Here is a 17,342-nt window from a genome sequence, read left to right as displayed (position 1 = left end):
CCAAGAGTAACCTTCCATAGCTTGTTCAGTTTCTGCCCTAACAATATTGCTTTTATCAAAGTATAATTTGCTTTGATGGAACACAGTGTATTTACAGAGGTTTTAGTTGAACCTTTTAATTGTTTCAAGTGTTGTGGTTTGGGATATCAATTACATTCTGGAATGTTTCTTTAATGTGATCAAATGGCAAAAGATTGCTGTACTTAGATAATTCTATCAAGCAGGAAGATTACAGTAGTTACTTTTCTTCTATTCCTTGCCAATTCTTTCTTTTTTTGTTCTTTGGGTCTAATAACAAACTCATAGAATTGCATGTTGAATAGTAACAGAGAGTTTCATAGAATTGAGAATTTTTGTATAAACTTAAACTTCTCACATATGAATTTTCTAATTGTCCCATTACTGGGCAGCTGGAATGAGACTCCCACAACAGGAAAATTATTAACTCACAATCTCTGGCAATTTTAAAGAATTACAATCTTCCAATAAACAGCAGCAAGCTTCACAAAAAGACATATTTTTGCTTTGATCTTTTTTTGCTTCCAGTACTAACAGACAATAAAGTTGTAGATTAAAACAAAGTCCAGTAGAGAAAGCACACAGTGCAACTAGAGATATCAAACAGCAGTGTTAACATGTTATTTCATATATTGATGTTACATTTCAGGTTACGTCCAAGAAGAAGACATAAAGGAGGAAGAAGAAGATGATGAAGACAGTAATTCAACAGCTCAAGTTCAGGGCAGCAATGACACTGGCACGGATGAAGAACATGAAATGGGTCTTGAGCAGAAAGGAAGCTTTAGCTACCAGAATTCTCCAGTAAGTCATACATCTAATCAAGATGTGGAAAATGAGTCCCTGTTAAGTGATGCTAGTGACCTGGTGGCAGATAGTAAAAACATTTGCTCCAGAGAGGTGCAGGATCTGAAAACCAATGCCTGCCCCAAACCTCAGAATGAAGTACATGATTGCATGGATAAAATGACAGCAGTCTATGCTAACATACTGTCAGACTCTTATTGGACAGGGCTAGGACTGGGTCTCAAGTTGTCCAATTCTGAGAGAAGGGGCTGTGACAATAGAAATGGAGGTCACAAAAGTGACTTTGATTGGCACCAGGATGCACTGTCAAAAAGCTTACAACAGAGCTTGCCTTCCAGACCAGTCACCAAACCAAATCTTTTCAGTTCAGTCCAGCTCTACAGACAAAGCAGCAAAATGTGTGGAACTGTATTCACAGGTGCTAGTAGGTTTAGGTGCAGGCAATGCAGTGCTGCTTATGACACCTTGGTAGAGCTAACAGTCCACATGAATGAAACTGGTCATTACCAAGATGACAACCGTAAAAAAGACAAGCACAGGCCTGCTAGCTACTCAAAGCCCCGAAAAAGGGCCTTTCAGGATATGGACAAGGAAGATGCACAAAAAGTTCTAAAGTGCATGTTCTGTGGTGACTCTTTTGATTCTCTTCAAGATCTGAGCGTTCATATGATAAAAACAAAACATTACCAAAAAGTGCCTTTGAAGGAGCCGGTACCTACCATTTCGTCAAAAATGGTAACTTCAGCAAAGAAACGTGTGTATGATGTTAACCGACCTTGCTCTCCAGATTCCACAACAGGATCTTTTGCAGATAGCTTTCCTCCTCAGAAGAATACAAACCTGCAGCTGTCATCTAACAACCGCTATGGCTACCAAAATGGAGCTAGCTACACATGGCAATTTGAGGCCTGTAAGTCCCAGATTTTGAAGTGTATGGAATGTGGAAGTTCACATGACACCTTGCAGCAACTTACCACTCATATGATGGTCACGGGTCACTTTTTGAAAGTCACAAGTTCAGCTTCAAAGAAAGGAAAACAACTAGTACTAGATCCTTTGGCTGTGGAGAAAATGCAATCACTGTCAGAGACACCAGCCAATGACACCCAGGTTTCAAAACCATCCAGCAATGTATCTTCAGATGGCATAGCTCCTGCATCAGAGGTAAAGAAAGAGAGTAAAAAAGATAAACCTGATGATTCAAACAAAGATGAGAAAGTGGTAAAAACAGAAGAGTATGATGATACACTTCAGAAATCATTGGATCCTACAATGAAATACCAGTATCTTAGGGAGGAAGATTTAGAAGATGGTTCAAAAGGTGGTGGGGATATTTTAAAGTCTTTGGAAAACACTGTCACCACAGCCATCAATAAAGCTCAAAATGGAGCTCCTAGCTGGAGTGCCTATCCTAGCATCCATGCGGCTTATCAGCTCTCAGAAGGAGCAAAGCCTTCCTTACCAGTGGGTTCACAAGTATTGCAAATCAGGCCCACAATTACCAATAAGTTGAGACCCATTGCACCAAAATGGAAAGTTACGCCTCTGATTCCCAGCTCAGCAAATGTGGGCCAGTGCACTCGAGTGAAGAAGGAAACTGATGACAAAGAAGTCATACAAAAGGAGTACACTAAAGAGGACATCCAAGCTGAAGCTGCCTTACTCTGTCAGAGTGAAGGGGAATCTCTCCTCAAGTGTGAGGCCCCCATAGAGTCAAAAAAGGCAGAGCCCTGTCCCTTGAAGGAGGAGGACAACCCAAAAGAAGATGGTGAGAAAGAAAAAACAAAGCCCAAGGAGTCAGCTGCACCTTCTCTCAGCAATGGTTGTATCGCCACAAACCATTCTTCTGACTTGCCATGTGTGAATCCACTTAGCGCCCTGCAGTCTGTATTGAACAATCACTTGGGCAAAGCCACTGAGCCTTTGCGGCCCCAGTCTAACTCCAGCCCCAGCTCAAGCACAATCTCTATATTCCACAAACCTAACTTAAATATGATGGAGAATACAGTTTTATCTTCAGCTCCAACTCCACCAAAGTCTGCAAGCCTCTCCAGGCGTTATTTGTTTGAAAACAATGATCAACCTATAGATCTGACCAAATCCAAAAGCAAGAAATCTGAGTCAGCTCAAGCACAATCTTGTACTTCCCCACCTCAGAAACACGCTCTGTCTGACATTGCTGACATGGTCAAAGTTCTTCCCAAAGCTACTACACCAAAACCTGCAGTATCTTCTAAGATCCCATCAATGAAATTGGAAATGGATGTCCGACGTTTTGAGGATGTCTCAACAGAAGTCTCCACTCTTCATAAAAGGAAGGGCAGGCAGTCAAACTGGAACCCTCAGCATCTCCTGATTTTGCAAGCTCAGTTTGCCTCCAGCCTCTTCCAAACATCAGAAGGTAAATATTTACTATCAGACCTAGGCCCCCAAGAACGGATGCAGATTTCTAAATTTACTGGACTGTCAATGACCACCATCAGCCATTGGTTAGCGAATGTCAAGTACCAACTTAGGAAAACTGGAGGAACAAAGTTTTTGAAAAACATGGACAAAGGACACCCAATTTTTTATTGCAGTGACTGTGCATCTCAGTTCAGAACCCCATCTACTTACATTAGCCACTTAGAATCTCATCTAGGTTTCCAAATGAAAGACATGAACAGACTGGCTGTGGAACAGCAAACCAAGGTAGAACAAGAAATCTCCAGAATTTCAGTTCAAAGATCACCTGAAACAATAGCTGGGGAAGAGGATACAGACTCTAAGTTCAAATGTAAGTTGTGCTGTCGGACATTTGCAAGCAAACATGCAGTAAAACTTCACCTAAGCAAAACACACAGCAAGTCACCAGAACACCATTCACAGTTTGTAGCAGAAGTGGATGAAGAATAACTTTTAAGGTATGCACACATCAACTCCCCTGTCTGTTTTAATTTCATGGTTGTAAGGAGACTTGTTAAAGCATTTGCACTTTCTTAAAGGTAGAAGACGTTCTAAAATATGCTGAATTGATCAGTTTAGTCCAGTATACGAGTCCATTTTACATTGCACTAAAGAAAAATGCATGTTAAATGGATCACCATCCTGGCCTGAAAAGCTGCTTCTTTAAAATATTTTTAACAAAACTGTTTCCCCGTTGTTCACATCTCCTCTTTCCTGTTTCTAAGAATTATTTTAGTCCACCTTCTATTCAGGTTAGTAGGAAGCAGAGCAAATAAATGACTACTCTTCTGCTTTCAGAGTGGAATTTGCATTAAGGAATGCCTTTTTCTGCCTTCCCTTACATAGTTCCAAGGAATTATTTATCCCTTTCCCCTCCATCACTAATGTAGCATCAAATATTTGAGGTGGGGGGTAGAAAAAAATGTAATCTTGATAAGCAAATTCTCAATTATCCAAAGCAGTCTGTTCTCCCAAAAGGCTCAAATGATATGAAAATGTTTTTCACTATCTAAAATCTTGATTATTCCTCTGCTAACATTTGGATGATCAGTGTTGTACTGCACTGTACTGTTAATAGCTTCCCATGCCACTTACACCAGTGATCTCTTCTGAGTTGTACTGAATAAACTCCCCCCTCCCCTTGCACCTCTATTTTTTTCTTTATTCTTGAATGCTTCATACAGTAAACTCTTTCATATCCAGCATTCTATCATCCAGAACTCTCAAATAACTGGCATTTTAACCTTAAGTAAATTTTAGTTATGTTTTCCATAAGCACAATATAGTGAAAGTGAATAGAAATAAATACAGCAAATACAGTAAGAGTGTATTATGTATAATACTACTGTTGTTAACAAAATATTCTGCATACATTTTTATTTGTTTCTTACTGTCTTGTATTTCTTTAGTAGTACGCATTGCTAAGTATACCTCTCTATTATCCAGAATATTTGAATATATGTCAAACTCCCAGTCCCAGGGTTGCTGGATATGAAAGAGTTTACTGTATTTACATATTGTCTCATAGTATCAGTGAGGAACCCAATGTGCAGTAAGTACCCCCTTCCACCGTTTAACTTCAGTGAAAGCTTTGGGTGTAGATCAGTAGCAAAGTATGGGGCTGGTTTTAGCTTCTAATTGAGAGAATCAATAACTTTTATCACACGCTTAACTTTTCATAAGAACATAAGAATGGCCATACTGGGTCAGACCAAAGGTCCATCCAGCCCAGTATCCCGTCTGCCGACAGTGGCCAATGCCAAGTGCCCCAGAGAAGGAGAACAGAAGACAATTATCAAGTGATTTATCTCCTGCCATCCATCTCCTGCCCTTGTACTGAAGGCTAGGGCACCATACTTTACCCCTGGCTAATAGCCATTTATGGACCTAGCCTGCAAAAATTTATCAAGCTCTTTTTTAAACCCTAATAGAGTCCTGGCCTTCACAGCCTCCTCCGGCAAGGAGTTCCACAGGTTGACTGTGCGCTGTGTGAAGAAAAATTTCCTTTTATTAGTTTTGAACCTACTACCCATCAATTTCATTTGGTGTCCCCTAGTTCTTGTATTATGGGAAAAGGTAAATAATTTTTCTATGTTCACTTTCTCCACACCATTCATGATTTTATATACCTCTATCATATCGCCCCTCAATCGCCTCTTTTCCAGACTGAAAAGTCCCAGTATCTCTAGCCTCTCCCCATATGGGACCCGTTCCAAACCCCTAATCATCATAGTCGCCCTTTTCTGTACCTTTTCTAATGCCAATATATCTTTTTTGAGGTGAGGAGACCACATCTGCACGCAGTACTCAAGATGTGGGCATACCATAGTTTTATATAGGGGAAGTATGATATCTTTTGTCTTATTATCTATCCCTTTTTTAATAATTCCTAACATCCTATTTGCTTTACTAACTGCCGCTGCACACTGCGTGGATGTCTTCAGAGAACTATCCACTATAACTCCAAGATCTCTTTCCTGATCTGTCGTAGCTAAATTTGACCCCATCATGTTGTACGTGTAATTTGGGTTATTTTTTCCAATGTGCATTACCTTACACTTCCCCACATTAAATTTCATTTGCCATTTTGCTGCCCAATCACTCAGTTTGCTGAGATCTTTTTGTAGTTCTTCACAATCCCTTTTGGTTTTGACTGTCCTGGACAACTTGGTGTCATCTGCAAACTTTGCCACCTCACTGCTTACCTCATTTTCTAGATCATTGATGAACAAGTTGAACAGGATCGGTCCCAGGACTGACCCCTGGGGAACACCACTAGTTACCCACCTCCATTGTGAAAATTTACCATTTATTCCAACCCTTTGTTTTCTGTCTTTTAACCAATTCCTGATCCATGAAAGGATCTTTCCTCCTATCCCATGACCACCTAATTTACATAAAAGCCTTTGGTGTGGGACCGTGTCAAAGGCTTTCTGGAAATCTAGGTATATTATGTCCACTGGGTGCCCCTTGTCTGCATGTTTATTAACCCCTTCAAAGAATTCTAATAGATTAGTTAGACACGACTTCCCTCTATAGAAACCATGCTGACTTTTGCCCAACAATTTGTGCTCTTCTACGTGCCTTGCACTTTTATTCTTTTCACAAAGAGACAGCTTTTGGATACTGTTTGTACTGTTATTTTCTCTGTTGAAGGAGGTATATAACTAAGAATGCAATCTCAGCCAAGGTTTACAATATGTAATATAGTATTTAGCTGATGCATAATTTATAGCATTTTTAATTTTATTTAACTCCCAAACCTGACATTTCTTCATTTAAATTAAAAGGATGCACATCAACTGCAAGTCCAAATTGATGTTTTTAATTTTGAAGGATTTGTAACCAAGAGGGCTTTGTGTGAATAATGCTCAACAAGTAATTTTTTCAGTGAATTTACCACCACCCCTTCTTATTTTATTTATTTTATTTGCTTTATTTTATATTTTATTTTCGTTTGAAGAATATCCACAGGCAAGATAAAATTTCCTCCAGTGCATTCATTATTTGAATTTCCTTGACAAATATCTTTTTGAAAATTTTACATTATGGAATGATAATGAACATTCAAAATTCAAGTGATGCTATTTGTTATTTATCACCTAATTTACCTGGTACCGTGACTATTCCCTGCCTACTGGATGGTGCATGTACTCTGGGAATCAATCCAGTTTTGTAAGTAGATTTAAAATTTGCTTGCTACAAATATTCATGCAACTTTAAGATTTCCCCGGGTAAGGCTTATGTATCTCTTCAGTCCCATTAAAGAAGCTATCATTTAAACCAGTAATCAAAGGGTAATTTGAGATAGGTGCTATGGGAAGCTATTACAATACAGCACAACCGTCATTGGAATGAGTCTTAAGTCTTGTATAGGTCTTGTGCTGGTTCTTGGCTTGGGGTAGATTTACTCTTCCTTAATGTTTTATATAGCAAAGCTCGGTCTTTTGAAAGGAAAGTGCAAAAGGCATGTGAGTGCTGTCAGAGGGAATTAATTATTTTAAAAATTTTACCTAATATTAATGGGGATTTTTTGCATTGTTCACCCAATAGTAATACCCTGTACAAAGCAAAGGGATGAACAAATGTTCTATGCTTATTTAACTGATTTTCTACCTTATAACAATTCAAAATTCAATGTGTTAGCTAAAAATAAAGCCATCCTTAACCCCCACCAACATCTTTTTTAGCATCTATAAATACTTTGTATTTGCAGTTTCTATACTAGTGATGTGAGGGCAAACCAGCAATTTGGGTACTCTCAGAGAAATGCTATCTGCCAAATACATGGTATCATTGTGGCTTAATACCTGATGGACATTTCAGATTTAGGTCTTTAAATGCACTGTAATTGTAAAGCATCTGTCTTTGTATGCACCTCACTGTTCTTCCTGGCTTCTGAGTAGCAGCACCCCAAAATGACAAGTTTTTGGTGTATTCAAGTGATTTATGGACGTGAACCAACGCAATGTCCTACTAGTCTTTGGGTACCTACAAACTGTCATTCCCTTATTGCCCAGATATTTCTAATTTATATCAGCATGCAGGCAGCACCTTCAAAGGCACATATTTAAAGTGTACTGACAGAGAGATAGCACTGTTATCTGGAACTGTAATTTTACTTGGTATGCATGATAGGACAAATTGTGTGAAATGATGGGGTATTTTGGATGGCACTGGATAGATTTTATTAAAGTTTTTTAGCTCTAAGCTTGCCTAAGTTCTCCTGACTATGATGAAATATGTCATGCCTCGAGTTTATTCATGTGGCTTTGTTTCCTGATCTCTGCAAGGAGACCTAGATACATTACAAGGATTTTCATGCTTCCTTATCTAAAAAATGGCATGGTAAAAGTTCAGCATGTCTCCTAATTATAAAACATACAATACCCGTTAAGGAATATGCCAGCAGAAATTCACATATTTAATATGTACAGTAATTTAAAAGTGCAAGGTATTCAGAAAAATAGAAATCATATTGAGACATTTAAAATGCATAAATATATCAATTTGTTGACAAAATGTTACATCAAAAGCAAAGATAAAGTGTAAGTACTAAATATGCAAGTAAAACGGAAAGAAATTCTCCAAAGAACAGAAAAATATAAAATATCATCCATGCTGAAAATGAAAGTTAATATTTAAATTCTTATTTAGAAAATAAATTAAATTTTAAAATATAAACAAATCAATTGCCAGTCAGTTTATTACAACTAGAAAAACACTCATACATTATCTGTGTGGTATTATTTTAAAGACATCATTGGGGCTGTTTCACTGATTTATGATAAATGCATGTGTATATATCTTCTGTTTGTTCATTTCCTTTCTGAGTTTTTTTAACTCTCCAAATTGAAATGGGTCTGGTAATATATTGTAGCGTCATTTTTAATTTATAAAAATCTTATGTCACTACCATCTTTTCATTATAATAGCTGCAGGTTTTTTGTTGTTTTCACATAGAAGACCATGTACATCAGGGAATGTTGCTTCAAATTTGTGCATTAATTTATAACTTAAAACATACGGAATTCTTCAACTAAATTAAAAATATATATTTTTCCAGGAAATGTGTGTATGCATGTATGTGTACAGACATGCATAGCTCTAGTTTTAAATTCAGATGGTGACAGTAGCTAAAAACTAGTCACTATTAGAAGAGATACATGATCTTATTTAAAAGTTGTTTTGGGGTTTTTTTTTTGTTTGTTTTTAATTATTCATTATAAATTTAAACCAGGCGTATGGGGTTGGAGGAGATTTCTTTTCCAAAGTCCCTGATAGGTAAATATGTAGCTCCCTAAAATGAACTAATTTAAAAGTAAGCTTGCTGCAAAACAAAAATGAGTCATAATGATAAACAGTTTGTCTATTTCCTCCTTTGTTTTTTTTTAAACCATCAAGTTTAAAGCTTCTATGCTGCTTTTTTTCTACTTTATAGCAGACAACTGATGTTCTGTGGTAAATGGAAGAAAGAGCAGAGCAGAACTGAAAATCCTCTAATGCACTGACACTAACTTGCCCTCTATTGTTGAAAATGAGCAGGCAATCATGATTGTTCATCAAATGGCTCCTAATGCAGTTAAAGCATTCAGCTATAATTTCTCCTTGCATTTATAATTACTGTCATAGACTGCACACCTCAGTGAGCAGATTAAAGCTATAAACTATTTAGCCGTAGCTTTAAGATGAGGAAGTTGATTTGTCTGGCAGCAGTTATTTGTTAGAGAGCTTGACACTTCACATAAAAATGACTCAACTTGATGAAGAACAATGCAGTTTAAGCAATGCGGTGATTTTAAATCAGTCATTATACCACGCCCTGTAAGAATTGCAAAGCAATTTGTTAAATGATATATAGGACACAAAGATAACTCTATGTGTTAAGTATACCAAAATAGAAGAATTTTTTTTTCCTTTGTGGATTTTATTTTCTCATTTCTTCTCTGAAACTGCAAGAGTTCCACTGCATGTTCGGCTAATACGCTTAATGGAAGTGCAACAAGGAAGTTGCCCAAGTCATGTGGCTGAATTTGGGGTTTAGAGAACATAGCCTTCTCTTCATCCTGCACTCATCTATAGCAAATATCCTGGAGGCGTAATAAGGTAATATGAAAATATTGGGGTAGAGCTCACTGTGTCATACCATCAGTTTGTAAGCAGAACTCACCATCAAAACTAAGGGAGGGTTCCGATTATAAAATCATGAGCAAAGTTTCATTTCTTCAGTGCTGGGTCAGAGCTTGTGATAGGACCTCTTTTAAAGCCAATGCCAAGGTTTCTTATGAATTTGTGGGAGCAGGGTCAGACCCAACTCTTAAGATATCCTAATGCACATTTATTTGACTGTTGTGAGCAAGAATCACATTACTAATAGTCAGTTATTATTCCTTAACATTTCTATTGCATTAGCACCTGGAGACCAACTATTCAACTTCTATCATGCTAGACGGAGTACAGACATATAGGAAATGACAGTCCCTGACCCAGAGCTAAAGAGCTGCTGTCGTAAAGCACTTTCCCCACCCCAATAATCAAATATTGCATGTTTATCAAAGAAGAAACACCACTTAAATACTTGAACCCTGTGTTACTGATCTTGAATATGGTCTCAAGTATTCAGTGTCTGTAAGGGTATCAAAATCTTGCTGTTTGTTTGCTCTGTCTGACGTTGGATGTTACAGCCTTCATGATCTATAGTAGCACACTTTCACCAAAGGAAATTTCACAGGAAAAGCACCCGAATCTTTTATTTTTTTACACTCTACACCTCGCCAAATAGCAAAGATCAATAACAAAGGGAATGGACATAAGGGAGTACCCAGCTTTCTAAAGCACCTTTTTCATAATAATAATTTAATTTACCAGGGTTAGTGCTCTGTGCAAATGTGATGGAACACGGATGGAAAATGAGAAAAATTATATGCAGCTTTAAAGCAAGAAGAGACGATTCTCCCTTTTTATTGGTATAATGAAAAAAAAGTAATTATTAGTCAGCTGTGCACTGAGGGTTTAGTGTGACATTACTGCGGCCTTAATCCTGTATCAGACCTGTTTATGTGGACGTTTGCAACACTGCAGGGGCTTTCTTGGAACTTTGCACAGAGGGTCACACTAACTGATCATGATGCAGGAGCAGGCCTTACAATGGAGTTACATCTGATTTACTTTATTGTAGTGGAGATCTGAATCAAGCCCTCTGTGTTTTCTGTCATTTTGTTGTTGCATTGGAATGATATACAATGAACAATGCACTGGATAGGGCTATTGTATAGGGATGCAAGTTTACATCTATGGCACCGTGTTTTAGCTTTGGCCCTGTAATTCTCAGTGGATTTAGTAGGGAGTTTGCATGTTAAGATAACAATATTAACTGATACTAAACTCCTAGTACTCAAGATGAGCCTGAGCCAAAAACCACAATCTGAACAATTCCAAACTTTGGGATCACTTGAAACACAATCCTGATCTGAATTTTGTAAATGTCCCTCTCTATCCTGGGCCAGTCCAGATCTTGAATCCAGATGCTCTTCTATGTGGGGTGGTGGAAACCTGGCCTGAAGACTGGATCCCAGTTTTGTGGCTTGAGCCCATGTCTCTCTCCTCTTCTGTTAGATGAGTTTATCTCCAATGCACTGTACAAGCTCTCATTTATCTGCCTCCAGCTGCATCCATGGATGAGGAGTTTGGGGTGCAGGAGGGAACTCAGGGATGGAGCATGTGGTTGGGGTGTGGCAGGCAGTGAGGGATGGGTTCTAAGTGGTGCTTACCTCAGGTGGTTCCTAGCTGGCATGTCCCTCTGGTTCCTGGGAAGAGGAGGGGCCAGGGAGCTCTGTGTGCTGCCAATGTCAACAGGCACCATCCCCGCAGCTCCCAATGGCCATGGTTCCCAGGCAATGAGAGCTGTGGTGCCCAGTACTCAGGATGGTGCCTGTGCTTAGGGTAGGGACAGTGCTCAGAATCCCCCTGCCTGCACCTGCAGCCTAGGACCAGGAAGGGCTGCTTCCAGGAGCCACACAGAGCTGGCCACTGTGGCCAACCAGACTTTTGGTGGCTTGCTGAGCAGTTCAGATCAGAGCTGCCAGGGTCCATTTTCAGTTAAAAATTAGACACCAACATACCTGTGTGTGCCTGGCTGGAGGAGAATGGAGGAAGAAAAAACCCAGTTGTGAGGGTTAGTGTGGCTGGTCATGGCCGCATTCACTCCTTCCCTTTGCACAGGCTAAGCACAGTCAGTCTTTTTGTGCAGCTGTGAATGGAGGGGTGGGGCTGGGGGTGGAGAAGGGAAGAGACAAAGGTGCAAAGAAGCCTCAGCCCACTTTTATAATCCCCTGATCAGAAGCCAAAATTGCAGAAGACTCAACCAAAGAGATGGGTATTGCCCCTTCCTGAACTCCTTCTCCCCGGCATAGCACCCCCACTTCAGGCCCAAACAGCTCTATGCAGTCAGGCAGGGAATAAACTCTCTTTCTTGACCAGAAGAGAAACAAGTGGGTAAATGGAAGGAGCCTTTGCCATTGTATAGATTGCTCAGTTGGTTGACCTTATGTGGCTGCTGTAGGAGGATGGTGTGTAAGAGAATGGCCATGCTGAATGCACTACAACTCCTTTGCTCTCTCCCCCTGCCTTCAAAACTGTCAGTGCTGCACCTTCCACTTCCTTTGCCAGTGTTTATCTTCATTCTTCAATTGTCTAGGACAACACATGGTTAGAAATGAGCATATATCACCAGAAACTCTTGGCCTGCCCCTTTTCCCAAGCAGTGTCATAAAAATGTACAAATTCACATTAATAATGAAGGACATTTCCCCAACCAGCCGCTGAGTATCTCAAGGAGAGCAGGCGAGGTGGCAGTCGCTGCAGTTTGCTATTAAAGATCAGAGCAAATACTCATAAATCTGGTGAGGGGCCAAAGCACATATGGCTGGGGGGAGGCGGGGCGGGTGGTGTGAGGCCATGGGAAAGGGCAGGACAGAGCTGAGGCAAGGGTGTTAGGTTTTCTGCAATCAGAAAGCTGGTAACCCTAGGACCAGAGAGTACATGCTACACCCTCTTAAAAGGGCCATGCACATGTACACCTTCTCCGTGTGTTCCCTAGAGCCTGGAGAGGCTTTTGTGCCTGAATGAGATACCAGGGTTTCCTGAGGTCCTGGTGGAATGTTGTGCCTCTGCCCTCCTTCCAGGGCAGATAGGTTTTCAGAGTGTAGTTGACCCCCACTGCCTTCTGCTAAAAGTGAAGGGTTCCTATAATTTGCATTCATGGTCTGCTCCCTAGCACTAAGTACTCAAGCTCCCTCAGAGCATCAGATGTGCTTAGCAGTGGTGTAATGTTAAATCTTTGTGACATTTTTCAGCTCCTTCTTTAGTGCTGCCTGGTACTTTGATAAGAAGGGGAATTCACAGCCACTTTGCACAGGTTATAGACACTGAGGAAAATGCCCAGAGCAAGGGACTTTCCTAGTAGGCACAGGGGTTCATAGACTACAGGGATCAGCCCTGGAGACTGTCCTACTCTGTTTTGTTCAGGGGTAGCAGGACAAATCAAAGTCAGTGTGGTGCAGATGTAACCACACACAGGTGGATTTGAACCTGAGACCTCTGTGCAGGCACCTCTACAGTTTGAACGAAAAGCCAGCTGCCCCCTCAGCGAGGGCTGGAGGAGGAGACTCATTCTTTCTCAGTGTAAGTGATCTAGGTGCCACTAAATGGGACTGTGAACCACATCTAGGTATGCGAGTTACATAGTGTCTCCACTCTGACTCCTGTATCAGAAGCAAGAATAAATTAGCCCTAAGATATAGAAGAAAGTGGGAGTTTTCAAACAGGCCAGTACTAAATGTTATTTATAACAGTCCTCTGATTACCAAGGAAAGTAAGTATTATCTAGGGCAGTGTTTCCCAGTTGGTGTTCTGCAGAATCCTGGGGTTCCATGAAGTGAAAATAAGGGTTCTGCGAGAAAATTCCATTACAATAGCTGACTCCCCTGTGGCTCCACACTCTGCTGCCACTGAAACAGTAGAACTAAATTTAACTGGTCTAATGGCTGGCAGGGTGATGGGAATTTCATTCCATTATTTCAGCACTGGCAGGGCAGGCAGCTGCAGAGAGCCCCTCACTCGCCCTGCTACCTGAGAAGCCTCCCATGGGCCTGGCTCGCCTCACCCCCACCAGTGGAACACCTCCACACCAGTCTTCCTTCAGCTGGACACATGTGGCTGCCTGGCATAGGCTCCCCAGCAAATGCCACAGATAGGTGAGGGCCAGTTTGGGGCTGAGGCGGGTTAATGCTGGGGATGGGAGTCAGGGCAGATTTGGGACTGAGAGGAATAGAGCAAAACTGGGAAACTGATGTAGGAGTTTGCTTGTGAGTTGTGAAAGGATAAAGAAATTCCACGAGGAAACTTTCTCTCTACTTAGGTCTCTCACAGGGTGTCCATAGTGGAGAATGAGAGCAATGCTGTGTACTGAAGGCCCAGTCAGGCATTCAGAGGAAACCCAGGGAAAGCACCTTTCTGGTATATGGAGGAAGCACAACTATATGTTGTATTTCACAGACACTGTTTGTTCCTTATTGGTTCTGCCTCAAGCTTTTTGTAAACCCTAACAGCACATTTTGTAGAGGCAGAAGCTGTGGTTTCATTTCCTGATGCCTGTTGCTCCCTTTTCTTCCTCACTGAAGACAAAAAAAAAAAAAAAAATGGTGAAAATCTTCTCATGGATCCAGTTCAGTGAATGTTACTCAAGTTAAACCCATGAACCCCAAGTGGGGCATAGGTCAGCCACAAGGCTCCTCCACCTGGTTCTATCTTGGGCAGTGGCTTCAATCTGGCCCCATGAATATCCCAGTTCTTGAGCTTCCATGACTGTAGATCTTCATGTTATTCGGGGTCTTCCTTGGCTGTGTTTCCCCTGAGGATTCCATTTTAGGGCATGTCGAACAATGCTGGATAGGGATTTCCTCAAAGTATGTCTCAGCCCATCCCCATTTTCTCCTTTTTATTTGGATCACCACTGGCTCTTGGCCTGTTCGTGTCCACAGATGTTCATTTGTGACTTTGTCTTGCCATCTTATTTGTAATATGTACCTCAGGCATCTATTCAAAAACATCTGCAGTTTGTGTGTTGAGGACTTTGTGGTGCGCCGTGATTCACAGGCGTACAGCAGGACAGACTTTACATTTGAATTGAAGATGCTCAGCTTTGTTTCAACAGAGATGTTGTGTGATCTCCATACTGGCCACAGAGTTTGAAATATTGCTGTGGCTTTGCCAATCCTGGATTTACCAAGATAAGTGAATTGTTCAACATCTTCGAGGGTCTCTTCCCCTAAAGTGATGATGTCTTGTTCAGTGTGTTGACCCTCATAGTTCTAGTTTTACATCTACTGATTTTCAGGCCTGCCTTTGAGGCAGCACTATCGAGTGCTGCAACTTTGCTGTCCATATGCTCATGCCGATGTGCCAGGTGAGCAATGTCATCAGCAAAATCGATATCCTCTAATTGACGAGAGAAGGTCCACTGAATACCTCTGTGGTGTCCGCTTGTTGTTTTTAGCATAATCCAATCCATAACTATAAGGAAAAGGAATGTTGCTCAAGCGCACTCAGCTAATTCAGATTCAGCCATTTCACTCTGAAAATCTGTTTGCAGCTGAAATGGCAAAAATTCACTCCCTCCCAGTTCATGGCTACTCCATAAAATTATCAGCTGCTTGTACCACATCTCAAGCAGGTTGTTTAAAGGTTCTTAATCACACAGATGTCCTAATAGTTACTGGCAAGAGAGTATTTATCTCTTACCACCAGCTCACACTTCAAGCCAATGTTTAGAAGTTTTCCACATTCCCCAGTGCAGTTTTTCCTGTCTGCTTGGCAAAATCAGCTCCTGGGAATAAATTACACCAATTCTTTTAATTTCAGAAGACTGTCATTAAGGTATACATTTCCCTGTGGGGTGAGTCCTAATGGTTACCAACTTTCTTCCTGTGAACCTGTGAGAAAGACTGCCATTGTCTTAAGTGGGCACTGGATCAAGCTGTAAGGGAGATCACAAGAGTGGAGTCCTGTAGGGTTATGATAGTTCTAGCACCTATTTCTTCCTTGTACAATAACTTACACTTGTGTAAAATGTTTAAAGCTCTACCATAGAAGAATAGTGATGTTTTACTCTTAAGTTACCCTCACTTTGCCCAAGGATACATGAATAGGTGACTCATGATAGCACTTGGGTGGAACACCACCTTTCTATGCCCCAACCAAAGTTTTAATTGTCTAAATGGGATGAGATTCAAGGGCTGCCCAGCTGATTAGCAGAACACCCACAGACAGCAGCATGTTTCTACTCATGGTACACATTGCTATATGCCTTGGTGCACAAAACACAGAAAGATGAACTGATGGTGCATGTAACATTTATCCTGCACATGGTTGGAAAAAATGAGAGGGAACATTGCCATGCAACCTTTCCCCCCGACAGGCACCTGTCACAAGTAGATCTATGACTGTGCAAGGTACAAGCCACTGGTGAATCAAGGCTCCACCCTTGAATATCTAGGCAGGCTGTAGGAGTCTTGCAATTCACTTTATAATTCACATCCCCTGTTGGTCACTTGGAGCCCTCTTCTGTTGACTATCAGTTCATCTTTCTCAGGCTTTATCTACACTTACGGGGGGATCAGCTCTGCAGAGATTGATCTTCTGGGGGTGGATTTAGCAGGGCTAGGAAAGACCTGCTAAGTCCATTGCTGATCACATTCCCATCAACTCTGGTACTCTACCAGAGCAAGAACAATAAGGGGATGCTGTAGTTGAGGTACGTCAACTACAGCTACGCTATTCTAGTAGCTGGAGCTGTGTACCTTAGGTCAACTTTGCCCTATATTGTAGACCAGACCTCAGGCTTTTGCTTTGGGTAGAAGATTGTCAGGAAGGTGTGGCATTTGCTTTGCAAGACAGAAGTGTTTTAAACAGTCCAGGAAAACTGTGTTATTTTTAAACATTGCATATACTCACATTAACTATCAGGATGGCCTCCTTTTATAAATCAAAATTAAACTTTCAGATTTTCCAAAGGGATTGGGGTGAAAGTGTCTACACCTATATTTCAAATCTGAAAAAATACCAACAGGATTAGTAAGCACAGCCAAACAGTGTGTAAAAGCACAACCTGTAATTGGTTTTCCCTGTGCCATGTGTTTTCTGTATCTCTTACCTTCCACACACAAATTGCATGCAATAATGTGGGGTGCACAAATATTACTCAGGATTATTAAATCAAACCCTTAGTATCTTCGGGGATTTAGCTTAGATACAGATAAAGCACCAGGATATTTTTGGTTTTTTGCATATTCAGGGTTCAGAGTAGCAAATTAAATATCTCACTGTGCTAGGCTTCTTCTTACTCAGTTTTAAATTAATTCCACTCCCTGATGCTCTCTGGCCCCCCACTCTTTGAGTATTGACACTAGGTGGTCCAGACCTCAACCAGAAGATTTACTGGCAAGAATAAATGCATGAGCACATTGTTTATCCAATATGATTTAATGACCTTTTTGGCATTCCCATGGCTGTTG

The 17,342-nt window shown here is 40.7% G+C and overlaps 1 protein-coding gene across 1 annotated transcript in view; it reads left to right on the top strand.

The window, feature by feature from the left end:
- TSHZ2 (teashirt zinc finger homeobox 2) overlaps nucleotides 1-17,342 on the top strand; it is a 300,004-nt gene that overhangs the window by 186,903 nt on the left and 95,759 nt on the right. The window contains exon 2 of the mRNA XM_075011363.1: nucleotides 668-3,728. Coding sequence (XP_074867464.1) covers nucleotides 668-3,720 — 3,053 coding nt within the window. The 3' untranslated portion in view covers nucleotides 3,721-3,728. The remainder of the gene's footprint in view (nucleotides 1-667; nucleotides 3,729-17,342) is intronic.

The sequence above is a fragment of the Carettochelys insculpta genome, chromosome 17 (genome assembly GCF_033958435.1).
Source record: "Carettochelys insculpta isolate YL-2023 chromosome 17, ASM3395843v1, whole genome shotgun sequence".
Lineage (NCBI taxonomy): Eukaryota > Metazoa > Chordata > Testudines > Carettochelyidae > Carettochelys > Carettochelys insculpta.
The sequence above is the reverse complement of the archived record's forward strand: the minus strand, read 5'-3'. Positions and strand labels throughout refer to the sequence as shown.